Here is a 23665-nt window from a genome sequence, read left to right as displayed (position 1 = left end):
GAGTCTGGCCACACGGATTTTTATGGTCTGAAGTCTTCTAGTAGTTAGACAGTTATTCCTACTGAGTGCGTTGCCATAGTCCAGCTAGCTGGTGATGAGGGCCTCCGTAACCATTCTGCATATGCAGACTGGGAGCCATTTGAAGATTACATTGAGCATTTTGAGAGTGTTGAAGTAGGAGATGGTGGCTACATTGACTAAACCAAACTTTGCAGCATACTACATCCATTCCTTTTGCCCCCTTCATAAGACGTCTGCCTTTCACTGTGTCACTAGGCAGTGCTATTTGTGGATGGTCTGATCCCAATTTCCAAAGAAACATTTTGGTCACCAGCACACATTTGTTTTCAACAAATTAAGCACTGGGCTGGGGTGAAGGTGTTACTCATATGTGACAGATTCACTTGGCAGCTATGTTTTAGAATTGTAAAAGGTGGTCTAGTCCATTTTGAAATTGTGTTACACGAGGAACATCAAACCTAAACCCTTCACATACTGAAGGAGTTTGGCATTTTATACTCCATTCCCTGGCTTGGTTGAAGCAGGCAAAACCCAAAGTGAGTGGACGGAGGAGTAAAGCATAAAGCTTTTAAGGGCAGGTCAACTTAAAGGGGGCAATAGGATGGATTTCTTGCAGGATCCTCTGTTAGTGCATGTCTGATATTTGTTAATGCAGGGCTTGGTGGCTCCACAAACAAAGGGAACAACTCCAATCATGGTGTCCACAAACCATGGTGACCTCAGTGAACAAAAGCTCTACATACTCCCCTAATCTGCTAGCTGTACCTTCAAACTTCCTGCGAGAGAGCACCAGGCATCTGTTCGGGGGAAGGAATATGAGCTCTGCACTGCCTGAGGGTGCAGGTTTTTTGGACTGGCTGGAGCTACAGGAGCCTTCTGAGAGTGGTGCAGCAGGGTTATGGGCCTGCACACACTTTCTCACAAGCATGGGTCTGCTCACAGGTCTCCTTCTGGCTAAATCAATAGAGCCCTGCAGACATGTCAGATGCTGTTGGTGCTTACCATAACAAGATTAAATGTAATTTTACATGGCTTCAGCTCCTTTACTAATATGGCTGCCAACACTACTTCCCATGGTGAATTTCTGTTGCAGCAAGCACACATTTAATTCTGTGCATCTTTGTCTAACCTTCTTTCATTTGGAGTGAAAGAAACAGTGACTTGAATGCAAGTTTGGCTTAGTTGAAATGTGTATTTTTATAAGACAATTAATCTAGAGCAGTGGTTCCAAACCTTTTTACTTCTGTGGACTCCCACTTTAAAATTTTCAGTTGCACATTTAGCCCCTTTATTTATATACACTTAATTAATCTGTTAATGTTAGTTTATTTTCTAAGCGATCACGGGCCCCCTCAGGAGGCTTTTGGGTCCCCGGACCACACTTTGGGGACCACTGATCTGGAGCTAACAAAATGGGAACTGGCTGTATAGTTGTAATTTACAATATAGCCTTATTTCTTGCACAGCAGTGTATAGCCATTTAAGAAGTATTGCAGGACCAAAAAATTAAAAAAGAATAATCAGTCATTTGAACATTGCTTTAGATGACAGAAAATACCACTTTTAAAAGATATTGATTGTTACAATGGAGATTATTGAGGAGGCGTTACATCTTTGAGTAAAAATGCTTGTATTACATATTTTGGTGCTTTTATTTCACAGAGAACAGAGGTATTAAACTTGCATATTATTGAGGAATCATGATCACGGTTACTTGTGAAATACAGATTTTGTTGCTACTGTGCAAAGGTTTTACACTGTTCAGGTTACTAGAATTATGCAGCTTGGAGGCCCAAGTTTATCAAAACTATGCAGCAAAAAAGGCAAATTATGCAGTATTTTGGCCGTATCATTTTCATTTTTGTGAGCTGGAAACAACGATTTTGGTGGAGTCTGCATAGTTTGAAAATGATATGGCAAATTCACTGAATCTATAATTAAGCTGTAAACTCTGCAGCCACAGAGGCACATAAATCCACTGATCTCACTGTTACCTATAGTTTTATCAATAACTTGTTTGTGACAGGTAAACAAAACTTTGACTTTTTAATTCCAGTCAATGCCCATTGTTATCTGCACTTTGAAAAATTGTCTTGCAATATGGAAAACACATAATGGGTACCTTGTCATTGCCATCTCAGACTTCTAGAGACATTTACAAATTGCAAAGACAAATCTATCACCAAGTTCTGGTGATAGCTTTGTCCGTGCAATTTGTAAATTGTCAATGGTACTATTGAACCATATTACACAGTTACCCCTTATACATGCTTTGTATGTACTTAACTTTAAACCATTGTGTATCTGCAAATAGGTAAATCTCAACCTTAAACAAGAGACAATTCATTTAGGGGCTACCCATAAATAAATAAATATAAATACCAAAATAATTTGTATTCAGTCCACTCACTAGATAGCATAAGGAATGCAGCCTCAGCAGACTATGAGTGTTCACAAGCAGTGGTGAAATTGAATGTTTGAAGTTTTTTTGAAAGTTCTAGTACATCAACTAAGGAAGAAGATGTGGTCTAGTGGCTAAGCTAGCAATCTGAGGATCTTGATTTGAATCCAACTTAGCACAGACTGAAAATTGTGCAGTTCTGGGAAATCACTTAATCACAATGGGGGTTATTACAACTTTGGAGGAGGTGTTAATCCGTCCCAAATTTGACCGATATACCACCAGCCGTATTACGAGTTCCATAGGATATAATGGACTCGTAATACGGCTGGTGGTATATCCGTCACTTTACCGTCACTTTTGGGACAGATTAACAACTCCTCCAAAGTTGTGATAACCCCCAATGTGCCAAAAATGTAAGTGTGTGAGATAATGGTGTAAATGTGAATAACAAAAAGATATAAGCCACCACTTGATGAATACAATATTGCATCATTTTCCGTCACCTCCCATAATGAGCAATACTCCGATGCTTTTATGCAAGGTCCATGCTTTGGAAATACCAACAAGTGCATGCTATTACATTGTGGACAGGTATCTGGTTTATTATGCTGTGGATACCCCTTCCTTTTGATCTTTTGGTGAGCCCACCTCATTTTGTGACAGCCAGAAAGAAACTCCCACGATTTTCTTTATTCCGTTGTATTCTTCACACCACAAGTCTACTTCTCACTGTCTGTAGCAGCACTTTATTGGGCATGTTGGGAGATTCCCCCACGCACCTCTTGTTCACTGGAAGCATGTTATCATTATAAAGGTCATGCTACTCTTAATCAGAAAATAAACGTTTCCAGTAAGCCAATGTGCTTTCATTTTTGACAGGCACAGGATTCCTTCGGTGGCAAACATTTTTCTGACATCCGAATCTAGCAAGGCAGTTGAACACACAGAGCTCCAGCACTGCTCAGTTGGACACGCAGAGCTCCAACACTGCTCAGTGTCTCACGGGAATGCATTGGTGAAGACTGTGCCACTGCAGGAAAGAGCAGGCATGGACAATTGCCTTTTCCATGCATTAGCACATCAAATCCGGACCTATTGGCCTTCCAAAGGTGTATTCTAAAATGTCTCGGCCCCCAGCATGCAAAATGGTAGCCCCGCCAACAATGTTTAGTAGTACCCAAACCCCCCTCCCCCCTGCCCGAGATCTCCTTGCACCCCTGGACAGGACTGGCCTTTTGTTCCATCAGGCATTTCCCCAGTGCGCTCGAGCCACTAACTCAGCCATACACACAAACCCACACACTGCAGTTACTGAAGAAGCCCTTTTACTTAGGAAAAAAACGAATTATTGTTTTTGTCAATGCTTTTTGCATCATACATACAGGACTTGACTGGCCTTTTGTTCCATCAGAAATTTCCCAAGTGCGTTCGAGCCACTGGAGCACTGGAGGCAGATTTTACATTCGCAGTGCCCCCGTTATTACACCTCCCCCGTTTGCTGGAATTAATTTCAGCAGGATGAGGGGGGTGGGGAGTTAAAGAGAGGAGGTAAAGGAGTTAGAAAGGAACAGAGGGAGAACGAGAGATCAGTGAGGGAGAAGAGAGATGATGGATTGATGAAAAGAGACAGATAGAGAAGTGGAAGGAAGCGGGCTAGTTTGAACATTTTTGCCAGCGCTGCTTTTGGTTCCGCATTCCGGCCTGATACTGGATCGCGATGGAGACGTGATGACATGTAAGTGTTCAATGATTTAGAATTACATTTGTTGCCAGTGAAAACAATTATTCTGCCCCGTGGATAGAGCGAGACCTCTACTGTTATTGTCTTGCTAGCCACTGCGTTTACATAAAGCTGTATAGAATTGACAAGTGCAATCGATATCTGATTTTGGATGCCAAATTTACTTAGCGCTGTTTTAAAATATTGCTCCATTAACCTAGGTTGTGCATTAGCCTTTATTCTATTCGTGGACTTTATCGTAAAAATGTGAAGGATTTAAGAACAATTGTATTCTGTAAAAGGTTTTCCATTCAGCTACAATCATGTGAATAAAAATTAAAGATCTCCCCCATATTGTACTGACATGCAACGGAGCTAAAACCAATAAGGTAGCAAACATACGCCTGTTTTGGATTCCATAGAATCAGAACTGTTTTTTCGAATTGCGCTGTTTTACAGTGCAGACATTATCGCGGAAATCTGAGTTAATGTATGTACTGCAGACAGCACAGCTCGGAAAAGGGAGCTTTATCAAAAAGTGTGTTCATTGAACTGGTTAGTGCATGGATTTTAGGCAGTACAGTATGCAAAGCGAAAGAAGCAAATCCCACTCTCTGTTTTTAAGCTGTGCCATCTGAAAATCAAGTTCTACCTCTAAGAAATATTAGGTTAAATGAATGCACTTTAGACAGTACAAGCACATAAGAACAGGCACTCAGCTCCACTCTGGGCAAGTGCACCTGTTGATTATATGCTCCAGAGAGGCAATTGCCTCTCTGGCTTTAGTGCTTAATTTGTAAACAAATAAGTGCCAACGGCCAAGGCACAGGGGCAGCTCTGCTAAGGCGGAGGAGCCTCGCCCCGTTGGATTTTTGAAAAAGGGAAAATAAAGTGATAATAACATATGCTATTTTTCCTGGGAGTGAGGGGTGGGGCTGGGCTGGAGGGAGGGGACCAGGGCATGTCTGATGGCCAGCCTTGTTGCGCACTTTGCATGTGCTCTACCCGGCTGTGTTGCACAGCTCAGTGGAGAACATGCACAGGCTCCCACTCCCAGTCTGAGCTGCACAGCAGGTCACTCAGACCAATCACTTTGTGATTGGCTGGGAGCCTGTGTGCTCCCGGAAACAAACGTGTCTCCCCACGAAGGTAAGTGTGTTTTCATTTATGATTTTTTTAAACCCCCCCATCCAATCGCGCCTCACCATGCCCTACCATCCCAGTTCAGTGGCAGACGCCACTGCCAAGGTATGGCTCAGAAGGAATTGAGAACATTGGCTGTGACATTCCTGCTGCCAAGCACACTTTCACTTAGAAAGAACCAGTTGCCAAGAAATGGAGCACTTGCAAAAGAGGGGGGATTCCATTCGGATGACAGATAGATGAGATCAGGTCTGGCTCCAATTGGGCACAGAGCTCTGTGATTGTGGCCCTGTCCAGTCTATAGGTGAGGATGATGTGCCTATCCTCCAGTGTAGCTAAGTCCACAAGGGTTCTGTACACGGGGGTATGTCTCCACCTCCTATTCATCCACAGCGGTAGGTATCTAAGGTAGACAAGAGTGAGTAGGGTATCACAATTGGAACAATGGAACCAAAACTTCAGTCTACTTGGTGCGCTTATGTAATGGGACAGTGTTAATGGCGAGGTATGTGCCAATCTAATCTGTGACACAGTTGATGTCGATATGACTGTCCCCCCGTGAAATGGCATCCGCCTGTCCTGCATGTAGGGACAGGTGGAAATGAGGGAATTCTGTCCAACTTTGGACGTCGTGGCGGAAGGCGGTCTTGCACCACCGTGCAATTCCTCATTGGATAATATGAGGCTCTATGGAGTACAGTGGCCAATGGGGATCTGTGCCGGCAGTGACGGTGTTCATCGCCGTGGACATGACTGCCATTTTCTATCTGATTCCTCACTTGTTTCCTGACCTTCAACAGGAGAATATCTACACTCCTGTAGTCTGGAACGCACCATGGCCCGTGTGACCGGGGAAAGGGCACCCCCTGCCTTCACTTCGGAGGAGTTGGAGCAACTGGTGGATGTGGTCCTACCCCAGTACAGATTGCTGAATAGGCCTCCAGACTAACAGGTGAGTACACATTGGGCACAATGTATGTGGGAAGGATGCATGGGGATGAGTGTGCAACCATCATGTCATCAGTGGGGCCGGGGGAAATGTCTTGTGGTGGTGTACATGGTGTGTGCCGGGCGATGTGTGTGCCATTGGTGATGGAAATGGGTATGGTGGGCCATTTGTGTGACAGGCTAGACTGTTTGTTTAATGGTGTTCTCCTGTCTGTATTGCCTCTGCAGGTCAGCACCCATCAAAAGAAGGGATTATGGCGTGCCATCGCCAAGGACGTATGGACCCTGGGGGTCTATGGCAGGAGGAGCACCCAATGTCGGAAACGGTGGGAGGACCTGAGACGCTGGGCATGGAAGACCGCGGCGGCCCAGCTAGAGATGGCCTCCCAACAAGGAAGGGGTGCCCGTCAGAACCTGACCCCCCTGATGGCCTACATACTGGCGGTGGCCTACCCTGAGCTTGATGGACGATTGAGGGAATCACAGCAGCCACAAAGGGGTGAGTACATAGGGTATCATTACTGAGTTTGATGGGCGCTTGAGGGAATCACAGCAGCCACAAAGGGGTGAGTACATAGGGTATCATTACTGAGTTTGATGGGCGCTTGAGGGAATCACAGCAGCCACAAAGGGCTGAGTACAGAGGGTATCATTACAAATTTTGGCAGGTGGGGTGGGATCCGGGTGGTGGATGTGAGTTAGTGGGTGCTCCTTAGGCCAGGCCAGACATTGCAGCATGGGTCATCTGTAGGGTAATGGGTGTATAGCAAATACAGGTAGCCTAGCTTGTTAGCAGTTCATTTTTGGTAGGGCATGGTGGGTCCCAGGAGGGGTGCAGTTGGCGGTGTGTGACCCTCATCTTGCCTTAGCATCTAGCCATATCACTGGCAGTGCAATTCATAGTGCTTAAGCCTGTTCCCTGTGTGTGACGGTGCTGTGTATGCCAACTGTGGTGTTGGTGCAGTAATTGACCCAGTGTTTCCTTTGTCTCTCTCCCCCGTTTTTTGTTCTGTCATCGTGTCCTTGTGTGCATTAGCAACATCTGGCAGAGGAGCAGGGGCACAGGCGACAGTGGGAGCTGCATCCCACAGGACCCAGGAGTCAGAGTCCACTGATGCCGAGGGAACCAGTGGGACGGAGGGCGAGGGGAGCACCACGGCGGAGACAAGAGGTGACAACACAGACTCAGATACCTCCTCCGATGGAAGCTCCCTGTTGATGACAGACACCTCTGTGACCACCCCAGCTGCAGGTACAGCCACCACCCCCGTACCAGCACCGCGCTCCCAGTAGCCCCTCAGCGAATTGCCCGTGCCTGCTCACCCAGGAAGGTGGGCATCTCCTTCTCCGCAGGCACCTCAGGCCCTGCCCCAGTGAGCCCTGCTGCCCTGAATGAGGAGGCTATTGACCTCCTGAGATCCATCTCTGTAGGACTTTCAACCATTGTGAATGCCATCCAGGGGCTGGCATCCCAGATGCAGCAATGCAAGCATTCCTGGAGGGCATTCACGGTGGATTGGCAGCCCAACAGAGATCGATTCAGGCTCTGGCCTCCTCTCTGATGGCAGCCATTGTCCCTGTTTCTACTGTTCCCCCCTACAACTACCACTTTCCAGTCCCATTCTCCTCAACCCCAACCCATCCCAGGCACACATATAAACGAGCATGTACACAAGACAACACCCAAGAGTGGCACAGGCAAACACAAGCACCACACTTCATCCCACAAGCACTCACACAAACACCAGACAGTTGCAGACACAACATCCACTGCCTCCGCTGTCTCCCCCTTCTCCTCCTCCACCTCCTTCCAAGTCCCATCCACACTCACACCTGCATGCACTACATCAACATCCACCACCAGCATCACCACACCAAGCAGCACACACACCTCACTAGCAGAGACCTACACAACATCCATGCATGCAGCCCCTGTGTTCTCTCCCACCTTGTCTGTCCCCCCTCCTAAAGGACACAAATGCAGGCACTCCGACACCCAACAGCCATCCACCTCACATCAGCACACTGCCCATGCACCTGCACCCAAGTCCAGCAGACGTACTCCTCCAACAACCACTCCCTCAACCACCACTCCCATCCCTCCTTCCTCATCCCACCCCACCCCACCGTCCCTAAGAAGGTTTTCCTTGCCCAACTTGACCTCTTCCCTCCCCCTCCACCCCGTCCTGCCCATAAGAGCAGGGTCCCAATGACCTAGCCCAGCACCTCAGCCAAAGAGTCCACAGAGACAGTGGTGGCACCACCTAGTTGTGGTGGGAAGGATACCACACCTCCAGCCAAGAAGGGGAAGGAGCCTGCACTTCCAGCCAAGAAGGGGAAGCAGCCTGCACCTCCAGGCAAGAAGGGGAAGAGCCTGCACCTCCAGCCAAGAAGGGGAAGGAGCCTGCACCTCCAGCCAAGAAGGGGAAGCAGCCTGCACCTCCAGGCAAGAAGGGTAAGAGCATGCACCTCCAGCCAAGAAGGGGAAGGAGCCTGCACCTCCAGCCAAGAAGGGGAAGGAGCCTGAACCTCCAGCCAAGAAGAGGAAGCAGCCTGCACCTCCAGGCAAGAAGGGGAAGGAGCCTGCACCTTCTGCTTTGAAGGGGAAGAAGCCCTCGACTCCTGCCCGGAAGGCTAAGGACCACGTACAACCTGCCATGGAGGGGAAGAAGTCATCAACCCCTGCCAGGAAGAGTATCGAATCCAAGCCCCATGTCATGGAGAGGACGAAGCCCTCTATTCCAGCGGAGTCTGTCAGGGTGACACCTCCACCACCACCAGTGGTCACGGGGCCCCCACCGCCAGCTGAGGAAGTGCAGCCATCACCACCTGCAGAGGCTGCCCAGGAGGCACTTCCATCTGCCACCACACTGCAGCCATCAGCACCTGCAGAGGCTGCCCAGGAGGCACCTCCATATGACACCACACTGCAGCCATCATACCTGCAGAGGGGGCCCAGGAGGCACCTCCATCTGCCACCACATTGCAGCCATCACCACCTGCAGAGGCTGCCCAGGAGGCACTTCCTTCTGCCACCACACTGCAAACATCATCACTTTCAGAGGCTGCCCAGGAGGCACCTCCATCTGCCACAACACTGCAAACATCACCACCAGCGGAAGCCATGTAGGCCACCCTCCAGGGGCTGCTGTACAAGGGCCCCCCTCCAGAACCAGTGGGGAAGTCCCCCACCTGAGAGACTGCAGTCTTGCACTCCCTAGGACAGAGTAATGGGCATGGAGCCCCCTCCAGAACCAGTGGCCAAGTCACCCACTCCAGAGACTGTGGCCTTGCACTCCCTAGGACAGAGAAATGGGCATGGAGCCCCCTCCAGAACCAGTGGGAAAGTCACCCACTCTGGAGACTGTGGCCTTGCACTCCCCAGGACAGAGAAATGGACATGGAGGCCCCCTCCAGAACCAGTGGGAAAGTCACCCACCTGAGAGACTGTGGCCTTGCACTCCCCAGGAAAGAGTAATGGGCATGGAGCCCCCTCCAGAACCAATGGGAAAGTCACCCACTCCAGAGAATGTGGCCTTGCACTCCCCAGGACAGGGAAATGGGTATAAAGCCCCCTCCAGAACCAGTGGGCAAGTCACCCACCTGAGAGACTGGGGCCTTGCACTCCCCATGACCGAGCAATGGGCATGGAGCCCCCTCCACAACCAGTGGGAAAGTCACCCACTCTGGAGACTGTGGCCTTGCACTCCCCAGGACACAGTAATGGGTATGGAGCCCCCTCAAGAACCAGTGGGAAAGTCACCCACTCCAGAGACTGTGGCATTGCACTCCCCAGGACAGAGAAATGGGCATGGAGCCCCCTTCAGAACAAGTGGGCAAGTCACCCACTCCAGAGACTGTGGCCTTGCACTTCCGAGGACAGAGAAATGGGCATGGAGCCCCCTCCAGAACAAGTGGGAAAGTCCCCCACTCCAGAGACTGTGGCCTTGCACTCCCCAGGACAGAGAAATGGTCATGAAGCCCCCTCCAGAACCAGTGGGCAAGTCACCCACCTGAGAGACTGGGGCCTTGCACTCCCCATGACCGAGCAATGGGCATGGAGCCCCCTCCACAACCAGTGGGAAAGTCACCCACTCTGGAGACTGTGGCCTTGCACTCCCCAGGACACAGTAATGGGTATGGAGCCCCCTCAAGAACCAGTGGGAAAGTCACCCACTCCAGAGACTGTGGCATTGCACTCCCCAGGACAGAGAAATGGGCATGGAGCCCCGTTCAGAACAAGTGGGCAAGTCACCCACTCCAGAGACTGTGGCCTTGCACTACACAGGACAGAGTAATGGACATGGAGCCCCCTCCAGAACCAGTGGGCTTGTTCCCGACTCCCGTGCCTGCCCACTTGTAAACTGATGCCCCTGCAGAGTTCTATCCAGATGAAATCAGGATTTGAGTTGGGCCTTGGACTGCACCCTGTGGCCATGTGTGCCCTCTGAACATTGGACTGGGCATTGCCCCTTTGTGTACATGTGTATATATCTGTTTTATGGACAATTCGATTATTTATTAGCTGTTGATATTAATACATTCTCCTTCGTGCATTCCTGTTGTCCTTGCATTATTCTGTCATGTGCTGCTGGACTTGGGTATGGTGTGTGTGTGTGTCGGGTGTGTGTTGTGCGTGTGTGTGTCACTCTCCTTTTCCACCCTCCCTCACTTGTGTGCTAGGCGGCAGTACTCACTGTCATCGTCTTCATTGGCATTGGTGTTCCAGGTGCAGCATAACATAGAAGATCATCAGAAAAACTTGCAGTTCGGGTTCCAGGGCAGCGTTGTTCTTCCTTGTGTCTCCGATGGTGAGTCTTTTCTCTTCAGTGATGGGTTTTCGCCAGGCTTTTGATGGAGTTGGTACCGCCCAGAAAACGTGGCAGTTTCCTGTGTCATAATATGGTGGGCGGTACTTTGTCTCCCACCTGGCTGTTGATAGCGACCGCCGACGTGCGTGGTGTTTCTGCCCTGGAGAGGGTGTGGTACATTGGCTGGCTATGGGAGTTATCACCGCCGTGGTAATAATTTGGCTTTACATACCGCCAGCCTGTTGACGGTATTAGCGCCACTTTATCACTCACCGCGAGGGTCATAATGAGGGCCTAAGGGGCATATTTATACTCTGTTTGCGCCAGAATTGTGTCTTTTTTTTTTACGCAATTCCGACGCAAAACTAACTCCATATTTATACTTTGGCGTTAGACGCGTCTAGCGCCAAAGTCCATGGAGTTTGCGTCATTTTTTAGCGTGGACACCTACTTTGCGTTAATGATATGCAAGGTAGGCGTTCCCGTCTAAAAAAGTGACTCCGAGGCATGTGCGCCGTATTTACACTCCCGGGCAAAATTGTCGCCCGGGAGTGGCCGGGTCAAAAAAAATGACGTCCAGCCGCTTTTGCGTTGTTTTTTAGTGCCTGGTCAGGGCAGGCGTTAAGGGACCTGTGGGCTCGGAAGGAGCGCAGAGGTGCCCTCCCATGCCCCCAGGGACCCCCCCTGTCACCCTTGCCCACCCCAGGAGGACGCCTAAGGATGGAGGGACCCATCCCAGGGAACATAAGGTAAGTTCAGGTAAGTATAATTTTTTTTTTTTGTGTGGCATAGGGGGGCCTGATTTGTGCCCCCCTACATGCCACTATGCCCAATGACCATGCCCAGGGGACAGAAGTCGCCTGGGCATGGCCATTGGGCAAGGGGGCATGACTCCTGTCTTTGCAAAGACAGGAGTCATTTCAATGGGGGTTGGGAGTCGAAAAAAATGGCGCAAATCGGGTTGAGGCGATAATTTTGCCTCAGCCTGACTTGCCCCATTTTTTGGCGCCCAAGCTCCATATTCCCCTACGCCGGCGCTGCCTGGTGTACGTCATTTTTTTTTACGCACACCAGGCAGCGCCGCCGGCTAACGCCGGCTAACGTCATTGAATAAATACGGCGCCCGCATGGTGCTTCAGAATGGCGTTAGCCGGCGTTAGATTTTTTGACGCACAACTGCGTTGGCGCAGTTGTGCGTCGAAAAGTATAAATATGGCCCTAAGTGTCCAAATTGCACATACATCTTGCATCGATCCTGGCTTCCACTTGACCACATTGTGTGATCCCAGGGAATTACTTCTTTACAGTGCCTCCCTTTATTTCATCATCATATGAGAGCACCTTCAACTGCATGAGTTTGGAGTTAGCCGTGCACAAAAGAAAAAGACCATAATGTTACTCCCTCTATAGTAACACCCTAGGCTACGTAGAGGGGACAAAAGACTTCTGTCCTCCTGGTTCACTAATGGCATCATCAGGGCAGTGGTGGTAGGGAAATACATGTTTCTAAGTTCATGATTAAAATCTGTCACATCTAACAATTGCCAATCAATGTAAGGGTATATTTTAATATACTACACTGAAATGTATTGCAAAGATTAAATTATAAAGAAATACAAAGTTTTAATTTTTTAAGAGACTTTATTATAAATGTATAGGGCTCTCTGAGCTAAGCAACAGCAGATCCCCCCACACATAAAGCACTGAAGGTCAGTGCTGCTCATGGCAACCTGCAGGCGACAGGACTACCCAAATGCAAACGCAAATAGTTTGTTACAGACACTTTTAAATCATTTATTTTGCATTGTTTATTTTGAAAGCTCAGAAGTGCTGCAGACAGGAAATCGTCCCAGCCCACCCTCAGTGACAAAACCAACCCCCATCAGCAGTGAAAGTAGAACTTTAGGGCTGATGAAATGATCAAACCAACCACAATAACATAATCTCAAAATTTTCCCTAAAAATTTATTCTTGACAACTGCATGATAAATCTGAGAAATTTGATCTTTTACATCGATCTGATTAAAGTGGAAAGTAATAGACTGCCAAGTGGCTTTGCTGATTGTCAACCAAATTAACGCTGGTGAAATTAAGGCTTACTTTTGAATGAATGCATGTGCATTGTCTTTGTTAGATGTGGCATCCTTGGTATGGTTTTCCCTTAACCTTTTGCCTTCAAACCTCCTGCTTTGTTGACTTTTTTTGCTGGCTTCATCACCGCAAGCTAGTGCTAAAGTGCTAGTGCGCTATCTTTAAAACATGGTAGCATTGACTTATACCCTATAAGAATATGCATTTTACTTGTAAGTCCCTAATAAACTGGTACTATGTGTGCCCAGGTTGTATGAATTAAATGGTACCAGTAGGCCTGCAGCACCTATTGTGCCACCTACATAAGTAGCAGTTTAAACATGACTCAGCTCTGCCATTGTAGCATTAGTGCAGCTTTTAAACTGCCATGTCAACCTGGCAAAATCAACCTTTTCCCAGGCCAAACTTTCCTTTTTAATACTTGTAAGCCAACCACAAGGTAGGCCTTGGACAGTCCAGAGGGCATAGTGCAATGTACTTAAAAAGTGGGACATGCACTTTCATGTTTTACATGTCCTGGTAGTGAAACGTTCATTTTTCACTACTGCAAGAACTGCCTCTCCATTAGCTGACATTAGGGTTACCTTACATCTGGTAATTTCAAAATGGGAGCAGGTGACTGGTTCATGTTTGGTGTTTTTGGAATTGTAATGAAAAATCCTCTTTCATGGTGAAGTCAGATTTTAAATTACAATTTTGAAAATGCCACTTCTAGAAAGTTGGCATTCCCTGCCTTAGCCCTTTCGTTTCTGAAGTTTGCCTGTGGGTCAAAAGGCTCGGAGTAACTGACAGCTGGGCTTTGTGCATTCCTCCTAGCCAGCCACACACAACAGAAAGCTTAGGTGGCTGGTAGGATGGGTGGGTGGAGCTGGGTACAGTGCAGTATACACCTCAATAGGTTGTGTCCTTCCTCCACACAAAATGCTGCCTACCCCCTTTAGTAAGTCTGGAGCCAGGACAGGGAAGGCCGAATGACTGTGGATTTCAAAGGGAACCTTCTAGAAGCCTCTACCATTTCAAAGCACAGCCCAGATGTAAATGTTGCACCCCAGACACCAACTCTTCAGTACTCTCCTGAGTAAGGGTATACTCTGCCAAGAAGAAGTACTTCTGAAAGGACTGCCCACTTTGCTGGCCAGTTGCTTTGAACGATTGCTGGCCTGCTGGCTGACCTGCTGCTCTCTTGTGTGGGTGAGAATGAATGGACCTGTATCTGTTGAAACTAGGACTCCATAGTGACTCCAAGGGATAATTGGCTTGCCTCCTGACTAAAGCCTCAAGAACAGAAGACTCTAACAGCCTTGAGCCCAGCACCTGGACTCTGCCATCTTCAGTCCTACCCTGCCAAGTGGTGCCACTCCAGTCCTGGACACTTGGAAGTGGGCCTTACAGTGCTCTGTCAGCCCATCTGTGGATCCAGCAGAACTGATGCATTTCTTCTGCTCCCATGGTCCTCCCAGCACCAGGACTCTGCATCGACCCCACAACCTGTATTGGAATGGCTGCTGTTCCAACCCTCACTGACGCAGGCCCTCGCGTCGTAAATCTCTTGTCAAAGGCAGCTTTGAAGGCGACGCGGGCTCTTGCATTGCAGGCTTGCAGTCTTTGGAACTGATATATTGCTTTGACCGCATGGTGCATCCTGATACCGAACTTCCCATTGTAATCCCTCATTGATAGGTCCCTCGATGAAGGCGAAGGGCCTTGTATCCCAGATCTGCAGCTCCTTGGAACTGATGCATCGCCTCGGGTGTGCAACGCATCCTTTGCGTGGGTCCTTGCAACACTCTGCAATCAGGGTATAAGGTGCTCTTGTTCAATGGGGAAAACTGGATCCCTATAGCTGGCCTGTGCTCCATCATGGTCAGCCTGAACTTGTGACGTTGTCCCAGTCCACTGCGACCAAATATCCATTGTTGGTGCTTTGTGCTTTTTTGGGTGCTATATTTACTGCAATCTTCAAACTTGCATATCACCAGTTCTACTGATTGGATTTTTGCCATTTTGGGCTTGTTTTATTTATTAAAAGTTACTCAAGTCTCCTATGGTGTTTTTCTTATGTTATGTTTTCACTTTATTACTATCTGAAGTGTTTCATAAATAATTAACCCCTTGCCTCTGAGTAAGCCTAGTTGCTCTGTGCCAAGCTACTAGAGGATTGAGCAAAGATTAATTTGTGGTTTGCTTGTTCCCAGCTGTAACAAGGACTGTGGTTCCTGCTTGCTCACTCCCCTCTACCAGTAAACCAATATCTTAAAGTCTTTGAAACACATTTGACCAAACTGTGACCATCTTAAATCTAGTTTAGTGAATTGAAAGAACAGTGTGTTTATTACCTGATTGCATACTCTGTTTCTTTGCGAAATATTAACCTTTAAATGTCATGCATTGAAAATCAATTACTATAATTGTTACTTTTGAAATTCCAGCTAGAACATAAGGAAAAATATTTGATTAGTGACTGTTAGAAATGGGGTCTCTAGTTGGCAGTCGGTTTGCACACTGTCCAAGTAGGGACCCTCACTCTAGTCAGGATAAGGGAGATACCCGCTCAGATAACCCCTGCTCACCCCCTTGGTAGCTTGGCATGAGCAGTCAGGCTTATCTCAGAAGCAATGTGTAAAGCATTTGCATATAAAACACAGTAATACAGTGAAAACACTACAGAAGGACACAACACCAGTTTTAGAAAAATAGCCAATATTTATCTGTGTAAAACAAGACCAAAATTAGAAAAATCCAACATACAGTGCTAAAGATATGAATTTTGTAAGATTTATCTTGAAAATACAGTTCATGAAGTCGATAGCTCCACCTGGGGCTATCACGGCGTCATGATCAACAAAACCAACAGTTCAGGCCGGCGGCACGGGCTAGCTATGGTGTTGGGAAAACCTGCAAACAGTACCTTTGCAGAAGGTCGTGGTCCTTGTGGTGAGCTCCGGAGAGCGGCGTCGCTGGTGTCGGTTCCGGAGTCAGTGTGGGGGTTGTTGGGCCCTTGAAGTCACACGTGTTGCTGATCAAACTCCGGGCTGATGAGGTCAGGAGCGCTGGTGTGGATGGCGTTGGGATGCGGTGCAAAGCGGAAATATGTGACGTGAGGTGCCCACAGGTCATGTGCAGGCAGCGGCTTGGTGACGGCGTCCAGCGGCATCGGTGGGACCAGGGCTATCGTGTGAAGTGGGACAGTGCGACGTGCAGTGTCACCAGGTCACGGTGCAGGCAGACGTGTTGTTGTTGCTGAAGCGCTGTCGTTGGTATGCCCAAGTGGGCAGTGCAGCACGGGACAGCTCCCGGCGTCATCTACGGGTCGCAGTGCAGGCAGAGACATCTGTTGACCACACTGGAGTCGATGGTGCTGGTGTCGGTGGACCGGGGCTTCAGTGCGGGACGGGACAGTGCTTTGTGCTTCTCGCGAGCAATGTCCACGGCCACGGCGCAGGCTGCGGCGTCAGTGTCAGCAGGAGCGGCATCGTCAGGGATGCCCAGGCTGCGGTGTGAGCAGGCGATGACGGAATGCGGGGCCCACAGTTTGCGGTGCAAGCAGTGGCTCGGGGAAGTCATCCGATGATGGTGTCAGTGAAACCAGGGTTGCGATGCGAAGCGGGGCAGTGCAGCTCTCTGCAGGGTCAGGAGATCAAGGTGCAGGCCAGCAGCATCTTTTACAGTGATTTTTCTTCTTAAGCAGCACAAAACACACAGGACTATATTTATAATTTTTTTGCGCCGCATTTTTGCTGCTTTTTGACGCAAAAGTGGCACAAACTTACAAAATACAATTGCGTTAAAAAGAGAGGCAAATGCAGTGCTAAAAAAGTATAAATATGGGCCACAGTTCCCAGTGCTTTAGGCAGATGAAACTGAAGTCTTTGATATACCTGAGACTTCCAACAGGAGGCTAGCTCTACTCCAACCCCTTGGAGAACTTTTTCAAGCAGGATACACACAGGACTATATTTATAATTTTTTTGCGCCGCATTTTTGCTGCTTTTTGACGCAAAAGTGGCACAAACTCACAAGATACAATTGCGTTAAAAAGAGAGGCTAATGCAGTGCTAAAAAAGTATAAATTTGGGCCACAGTTCCCAGTGCTTTAGGCAGATGAAACTGAAGTCTTTGATATACCTGAGACTTCCAACAGGAGGCTAGCTCTACTCCAACCCCTTGGAGAACTTTTTCAAGCAGGATACACAGCAAAGTTCACCCTTTGCTCTCTCTTAAGGCAGAAACAGCAACTGCAGGCCAACCCAGCAAAGCAACACAGCAAAGGGGCAGTACTCCTCCTCCAGCTCTTCAGCTCTTCTCCTTGGCAGAGGTTCCTCTTGATTCCAAAAAGATTTTAAAAGTCTGGGTTTTTGGGTCCAATACTTGTACCCCTTTCTGCCTTTGAAGTTGGCAAACTTCAATGGAAAGTCTTAGTTGTTTGCAAGATCCTTCCTTGTCCAGGTCAGGCCCCAGACACATACCAGGAGGTTGGAGACTGCATTGTGTGAGGGCAGGCACAGTCCTTTCAGGTGTAAGTGACCACTCCACCCTCCACTCTAGCTCAGATGGCTCATCAGGATATGCAGGCTACAACCCATCTCCCTTTGTGTCACTGTCTAGAGGAGAGGTGTAAACAGCCCAACTGTCAAACTGACCCAGACAGAGAATCCACAATTAGGCAGAGTCCCAGGATGTTTTAAGCAAGAAAATGCCCACTTTCTAAAAGTGGCATTTTCAATCTAACAATCTAAAAACCGACTTCACTATAAGATGTATTTTTAAATTGTGAGTTCAGAAACCCCAAACTTCACATTTCTATCTGCTCTCAAAGGGAATCTGCACTATAAAGTTATTTAAAGGCAGCCCCCATGTTAACCTATGAGAAAGACAAGCCTTTCAACAGTGAAGACTGAATTTAGCAGTATTTCACTGTTAGGACATGTAACACACATCAGTACATGTCCCACCTTTAACATACACTGCACCATGCCCATGGGATTACCTAGGGCCTACCTTAGGGGTGCCTTACATGTAGTAAAAGTGAAGATTTAGGCCTGGCAAGTGGGTACACTTGCCAAGTAGAATTGGCAGTTTTAAACTGTACACTCAGACACTGCAGTGGCAGGTCTGAGCCATGTTTACAGGGCTACTCATGTGGGTGGCACAATCAGTGCTGCAGGCCCACTAGTACCATTTGATTTACAGGCCCTGGGCACCTCTAGTGAACTTTACTAGGGGATTACAAGTATATCAAATATGCAAATCATGGATAAACCAATCGACAGTACAATTTATATAGGGAGCACTTGCACTTTAGCACAGATTAGCAGTGGTAAAGTGCGCAGAGACACTAAGCCAGAAAAAACAGAGTCCAGTATACCATAGAAATAGGAGGTCAGAAGGCAAAAAGACAGGGGAGACATGCCATAAAGCTGCCAGGTCTAACAGGGACTTTCTAACAAAGGTGCACCCATGCAACAGGCCTCCTGGGCCATATGGTTACCCCGGACAAAGATTCAGGTGCCCAGAGTGTCCCTATGAAGGTGTGGAACAAAAAGAAAATGGATTTAAGTGACACTACCACAAAGGAAGCCAGTCCCCGTAAATGGAAGCAGGAAGTGCTGTGAAGTAAGGTTGCGAAGTTCAAGCTAAGAGTGGGTAACTTTCATTGGCCGAAGGCTTTGAATAACCAATCCGGGCTACTGCTTGGGTTAAACAGAGCCCTCAGAAGAAAAAGGCACATTAATGGCAAGCAATTTGGATTCACCTACTCCCTCATCCCTGATGGAAAGAAAGGAGGTGAAAATAAATCTTTACAATGTCATGAGCGATAATCTAATGATCATGTGCATGATAATGGTGCCCTCATCACTAGTCAAAAGGAGGTAGATGGGGGTGGTGTGCAATAACAGGCCTTTGGATGGCAAACAGCAGAACTCGCAGCCCAAACTGAGCCCATCATAGCTACCCAGAACTAACAAAGGTAGTGTGTTAAACCTAGATATGGCACTATGGGTACCTGTAAGAAACTTGGTTACTGGTTGAGGTGTCATGAACCCCTACTCAAGCAGCAGCCACAATTTCTGTCAGGGTGAAGTCACAAGCATTTATGCAGCAATTCACACAGTAGAAAGTGACACACAACACAGAAAAATCCCACACCAATTAGAAAATAGAGTAAAATGTAATTTAAGACGAAACAACAAAAATCCAATCAGTAAAACTGGAAAAATGCAATTTTAAAGATTTAAGTGAATGCAGAGCTAAAAAGCATGAAGAGACAACTATGGTCCCTGCAGTACCACCTGCCAGCATTTCTCCTGCACCCATAGAGCTGCTGCAAGTAGAAGCTCCATACGTGCATCAGCAATCATTACATCTCTTTGCATGCCTGCATTTTAGCAGGCAGTGAAAAAGTTGAAAACTCCACTTTCAGCAATCAGTAGCATTTTTAAAGCTCCCGCTTGCTGAAAGCAAGTGTGCTTTTGCTTGGCGGGAGCTGTCAGAAGAATGATCACAAGCCACACAACTTCTTACGAACCAACACATGCACGGCCGTGCATTGTAAGTCCCTTGTCAATGCCATCCCTGACAATGATGCAGAACCTCTCATCGCAGCCTCGCAGCCATCTATAACTGATGCTTCATGACGCACCTGACATCAGGACCTTGCATTGTTTTGGCTGCGTAATGCATCCTCGGAGAGGGCTGTAATGGCAGGCCTGAGACATTTTACAGGGCTACCCATGTGGGTGGCACAATCATTGCTGCAGGCCCACTAGCAGAATCTTATTTACAGGCACTGGGTACATGGGGCACCACTTTACTAGGGACTTACAGGAAAATTAAAGGTGCCAATTAGGTGTAAGCCAATTCTACCACGTTTAGCTCTGGTCAGCAGTGGATGGAGTCCTAGGGCCAACAAAAATAAATTCCGCAAAACTAGGAGGGGTGAAGGCAAAATGCTTGGGATAGCCCTGCAGAGAGGTCCAGGTCCCACAGTGCCTCAAAGACAAAACTACTGAAAGAGAATAACTTCATCTTTTCCTGATCATTAATGATGGATTATATCCAAGCTTGATATAAATTGTCATAAAAATATAAACATTCAAATTGCTTTACCCCTCTTGTAAGTGGTATATTTGCTTCTTTAAATGTGGAAAAACTGTGGTCATTTACACTCCATTGAAGGACTGCTTTAATGCTTTTCTCTAAAAATACAGATCTAGAGTTTATAGCTGGGTGGCCCAAATGTTTGGGTTAGATTGCATTGCCCCATCACTTTGGAAGCTGCCTCCATTAACAGCAGGACTGGTGCTGGTTGCCATGGTTATCAATTCGCACCATCACTGTCTCTGAATCATCCATCTTGCCACTGGATATACAGAAGGGCGGCAAGGAGTACCTTTTGATAACGTAATTGTTTTAATTATGCCCCGTGAAGCCAGACAAGCCAGACACTCTAAAAAACAGATATGTTGAGATTAACTCACCAGCCTTGATCGGGTATTCCTTATTCTATATTGCACTGAAGGAGAATTGTGCTGGATTTCGCAAAAGGGTCAATTACGAATACATACACGTTGATGTACACGTTTTATGATTCTAATTTAAATTAACCCTTTACTTGACGGCTGCATCAGGGTATAACATTACAATTATTAACAATCTTACATGCAAGAAGGATTTCATTAGCGTGAGTTTCACATTTGCCATAATCGCACTGTGACAAATAATGTTGGAACTGGTAAAACTTTACTCTGGGATCTATGAATTGGGTGTTAAGGTGGCAACAATAAAGACTTTGAGTTACAAGGGGAGGAATCATGAAAAACAGTCTGATAGTAAACTTATACATTCAGTAATTTTTTTTAAACTGTCACAAAGAAAGCAATTCTGTTCTGGCTTAATTGGTTGCAAAGGCTGCATTTTAAGATATCTTATTGGGTTAAAGTATCTGCTTTACAGAGATTTGTGTGCCCAGTAAAGCTCATAAAATAATATTGGTCTGGTGGTTAAAACACTTGCTGGAGAGATCTGGGTTTTGTTAGCATCGAGTGTTAATGTGTCTCCTGCGAAGCACATCTGTAATATGCAGATGACAGTTTACTATGTTATGAAGATGGGCAAGTGGGCCAATGCTTTTGACAAAGAGATCCTATTATCACTTGATCTACTAAACTGCAATCCTTCTAATATAGAACAGTGAACTATGACCCGGTATCAAGGGCCTGCATGCAAACTGCAATGCATGGCTTTCAAAATTTATTGTTTTTTCTCAATCTGTTATATTAGGTTGCTAAAAAAAAAAAAGTTTTCTTCGTGTAGTAATAAAGGACAGCATCAACAATTGTGTTTCATTTTACAGACTAACTTTCTCACAGCCATATAATTTTAGCATATAAAAAACTCCCTACAGTAGAGACAATGTGTGACTCCTACACCTTGAAACAGAGCTTAATTTGAGCCGGTGGTTACAAGTGTGGGGCACTAGCACTCATTATTGAGGGCTGGCACTTATTTTTCTGCCTCAAGCATTTACTGCAAGCTAAAGACGCATATGGGAAAGACGGGGGAAGATAAAAACTAAAGAGCAGCTGCAAGAGTGAGCTGAAGGGGCATGGAGTAGCTGTAAGTGGATTCAAGCTTTAGGATTAGCTGCATCAGTACTCTGTGCACGCATCTGACACAGGGAGGGGTAGCGCTATAAAACTAAATAATAAATACAAATAGCAAGTGCTATTTAAATTATTATTCGCATAAATACTCGTACATACTGATACAACTGACATTCTTACAGTGGATGCATATCTCTTACATATAGTGTTTGCACAAAGTTACTAACCTGCCTCCAAATCATAGTTTTCTCTTAAATAATTGTGAAGTGATAAGCTGTGTGCCTGTTTTCCCAGTGCATTGGCCTCTAGGCTCTAGGTGGTAGGCTCCAGATAGCTCCAAAGCTAGGATAATACTCAAACAAAAGAAGGGCTCATTTCCTCTAAATTCGCCCTTTTTGGGGGCCCAGTGGGAAGAGAAAATAAATGAAAAAAGGCCCCTCACCGCCTGAAAGTTGTTGCTTCGAACAGAAAGCAGCTAGGTGGGCGCTGCCGAATTGTGTCCCGGTGTTGGCAGATTACCCCGGGATCAACACATCATAGTTCAGTGGTGCCAGACGGATACCAGATCCGGTTGTATAACAGCAGAGGGATGCATGCGCCTGGTTCCCCCTACTTTCCAGCACTGTTACCACTCAGTTCACGACAATAGTAAAACTGAATTTCTACAGCTACAGAGTACGAAAAAATGAACAATTACATGACACTTCCTGATAATTTAACTTAGTTCACGTTGTTTTTCAGAATTACTTTGAATTAAAAACGTGCAAAATATAGTTAATTTCTTTAAAGATCCAGCCCATTAACCCTAAAACGCCCTCTTTCCTACCTTGTAACGTCTTCCCTTCATGCAACCACTCCTAGATACTCTGGTCTGCAGCTGCCAAGGGGGACACTGCACACCGTAAGTGGAAGATGCCCTTGTTTCGGTGTTTCCAGGTCATACGATATTGTCAAGTCATCAAACCCGCCCGAGGCGGCAACTCTTGAGTCATTCTCCCAATGTCCTTTCTAGCATTTAGAAAAACAATATTTTTTTATCATTAAGTATCGGTTGTTAGAGTAAAACATGCAATATAAGATTCTCCACGTGCTAATTTTAGTACCTTGCATGTAATTTTATGAGCCTTCCGGTATCAATAAATTACAGTTTGCTAATAGATTACTCCACTTTGGCTATTAGTATTTATTATACATTATTAACAAATAATATAAAACTAAAAGTCGATTAACTTCTAATGACAACTGCTTATCTACATACGGGGACAGTCCAAGAAGAAAAGGTGATCTTGGCACCTGTTGCATTAGTATTGTATTACAATTCTAAAGTGTTGTCTGTAATATGATATGTCCTATTACAATAGGACCTGGGCCTTTGTCCCTTTGTAACACGTTACTGAGCCGCTGGTTTGTGTACTGAGCCTTTAGGAAAACAGCGTCTACTGGTTGTACAATGAGCAATAAATTCAGAATGAATCCTTTGCTCAAAACATAAGAATATATAAACCTATAAAAACACCAGCTAACATGCTGTAACGAACCTAGAAATGTTTCTTGGGTAACCACATTTCGATAAAATATCAGAAAATAATTTCGACAGTGTGTTCAACATATAAATTAGTGTTCTTCACAGGTGTGGCAAAATGATTGTGTGCGATCGTACGCGAGTGCTGTATTGATACTTCTGTTGTTTATCGCTCTCCTGGAATGCCGCTTCCTCTAAATCTTTAACGTACTCTGATGTCAGAAGAGTAAAAATACGTTTCTATTTACACTGTTTGGACGACAGAGTAGGGAAAACTTGTGCTTGGAGCTGGAGTTCTGGCGTCACTGAAGTGTCGCTTTCCGTCATAAATATTGTGCTTTTCTATCCTGGGCATTCCCCTGCTTGAGGGCTTGCCTTTGTTCCCACTGCACAGTACTGACA

At 46.5% G+C, this 23665-nt stretch overlaps 1 protein-coding gene across 1 annotated transcript in view; it reads right to left on the bottom strand.

Annotated features, from left to right (window-relative positions):
- LOC138294190 (putative ferric-chelate reductase 1) overlaps window positions 1-22694 on the bottom strand; it is a 173259-nt gene extending 150565 nt beyond the window's left edge. Inside the window, exon 1 of the mRNA XM_069233352.1 lies at window positions 22568-22694. Within this exon, the coding sequence (XP_069089453.1) occupies window positions 22568-22588 (21 nt within the window). The 5' untranslated portion in view covers window positions 22589-22694. The remainder of the gene's footprint in view (window positions 1-22567) is intronic.
- Between the last annotated feature and the right edge of the window lie 971 nt (window positions 22695-23665).

The sequence above is a fragment of the Pleurodeles waltl genome, chromosome 4_2, assembly GCF_031143425.1.
Source record: "Pleurodeles waltl isolate 20211129_DDA chromosome 4_2, aPleWal1.hap1.20221129, whole genome shotgun sequence".
In the NCBI taxonomy this organism is placed as follows: Eukaryota; Metazoa; Chordata; class Amphibia; order Caudata; family Salamandridae; genus Pleurodeles; species Pleurodeles waltl.
This window is presented reverse-complemented; position numbering and strand designations above follow the sequence as displayed.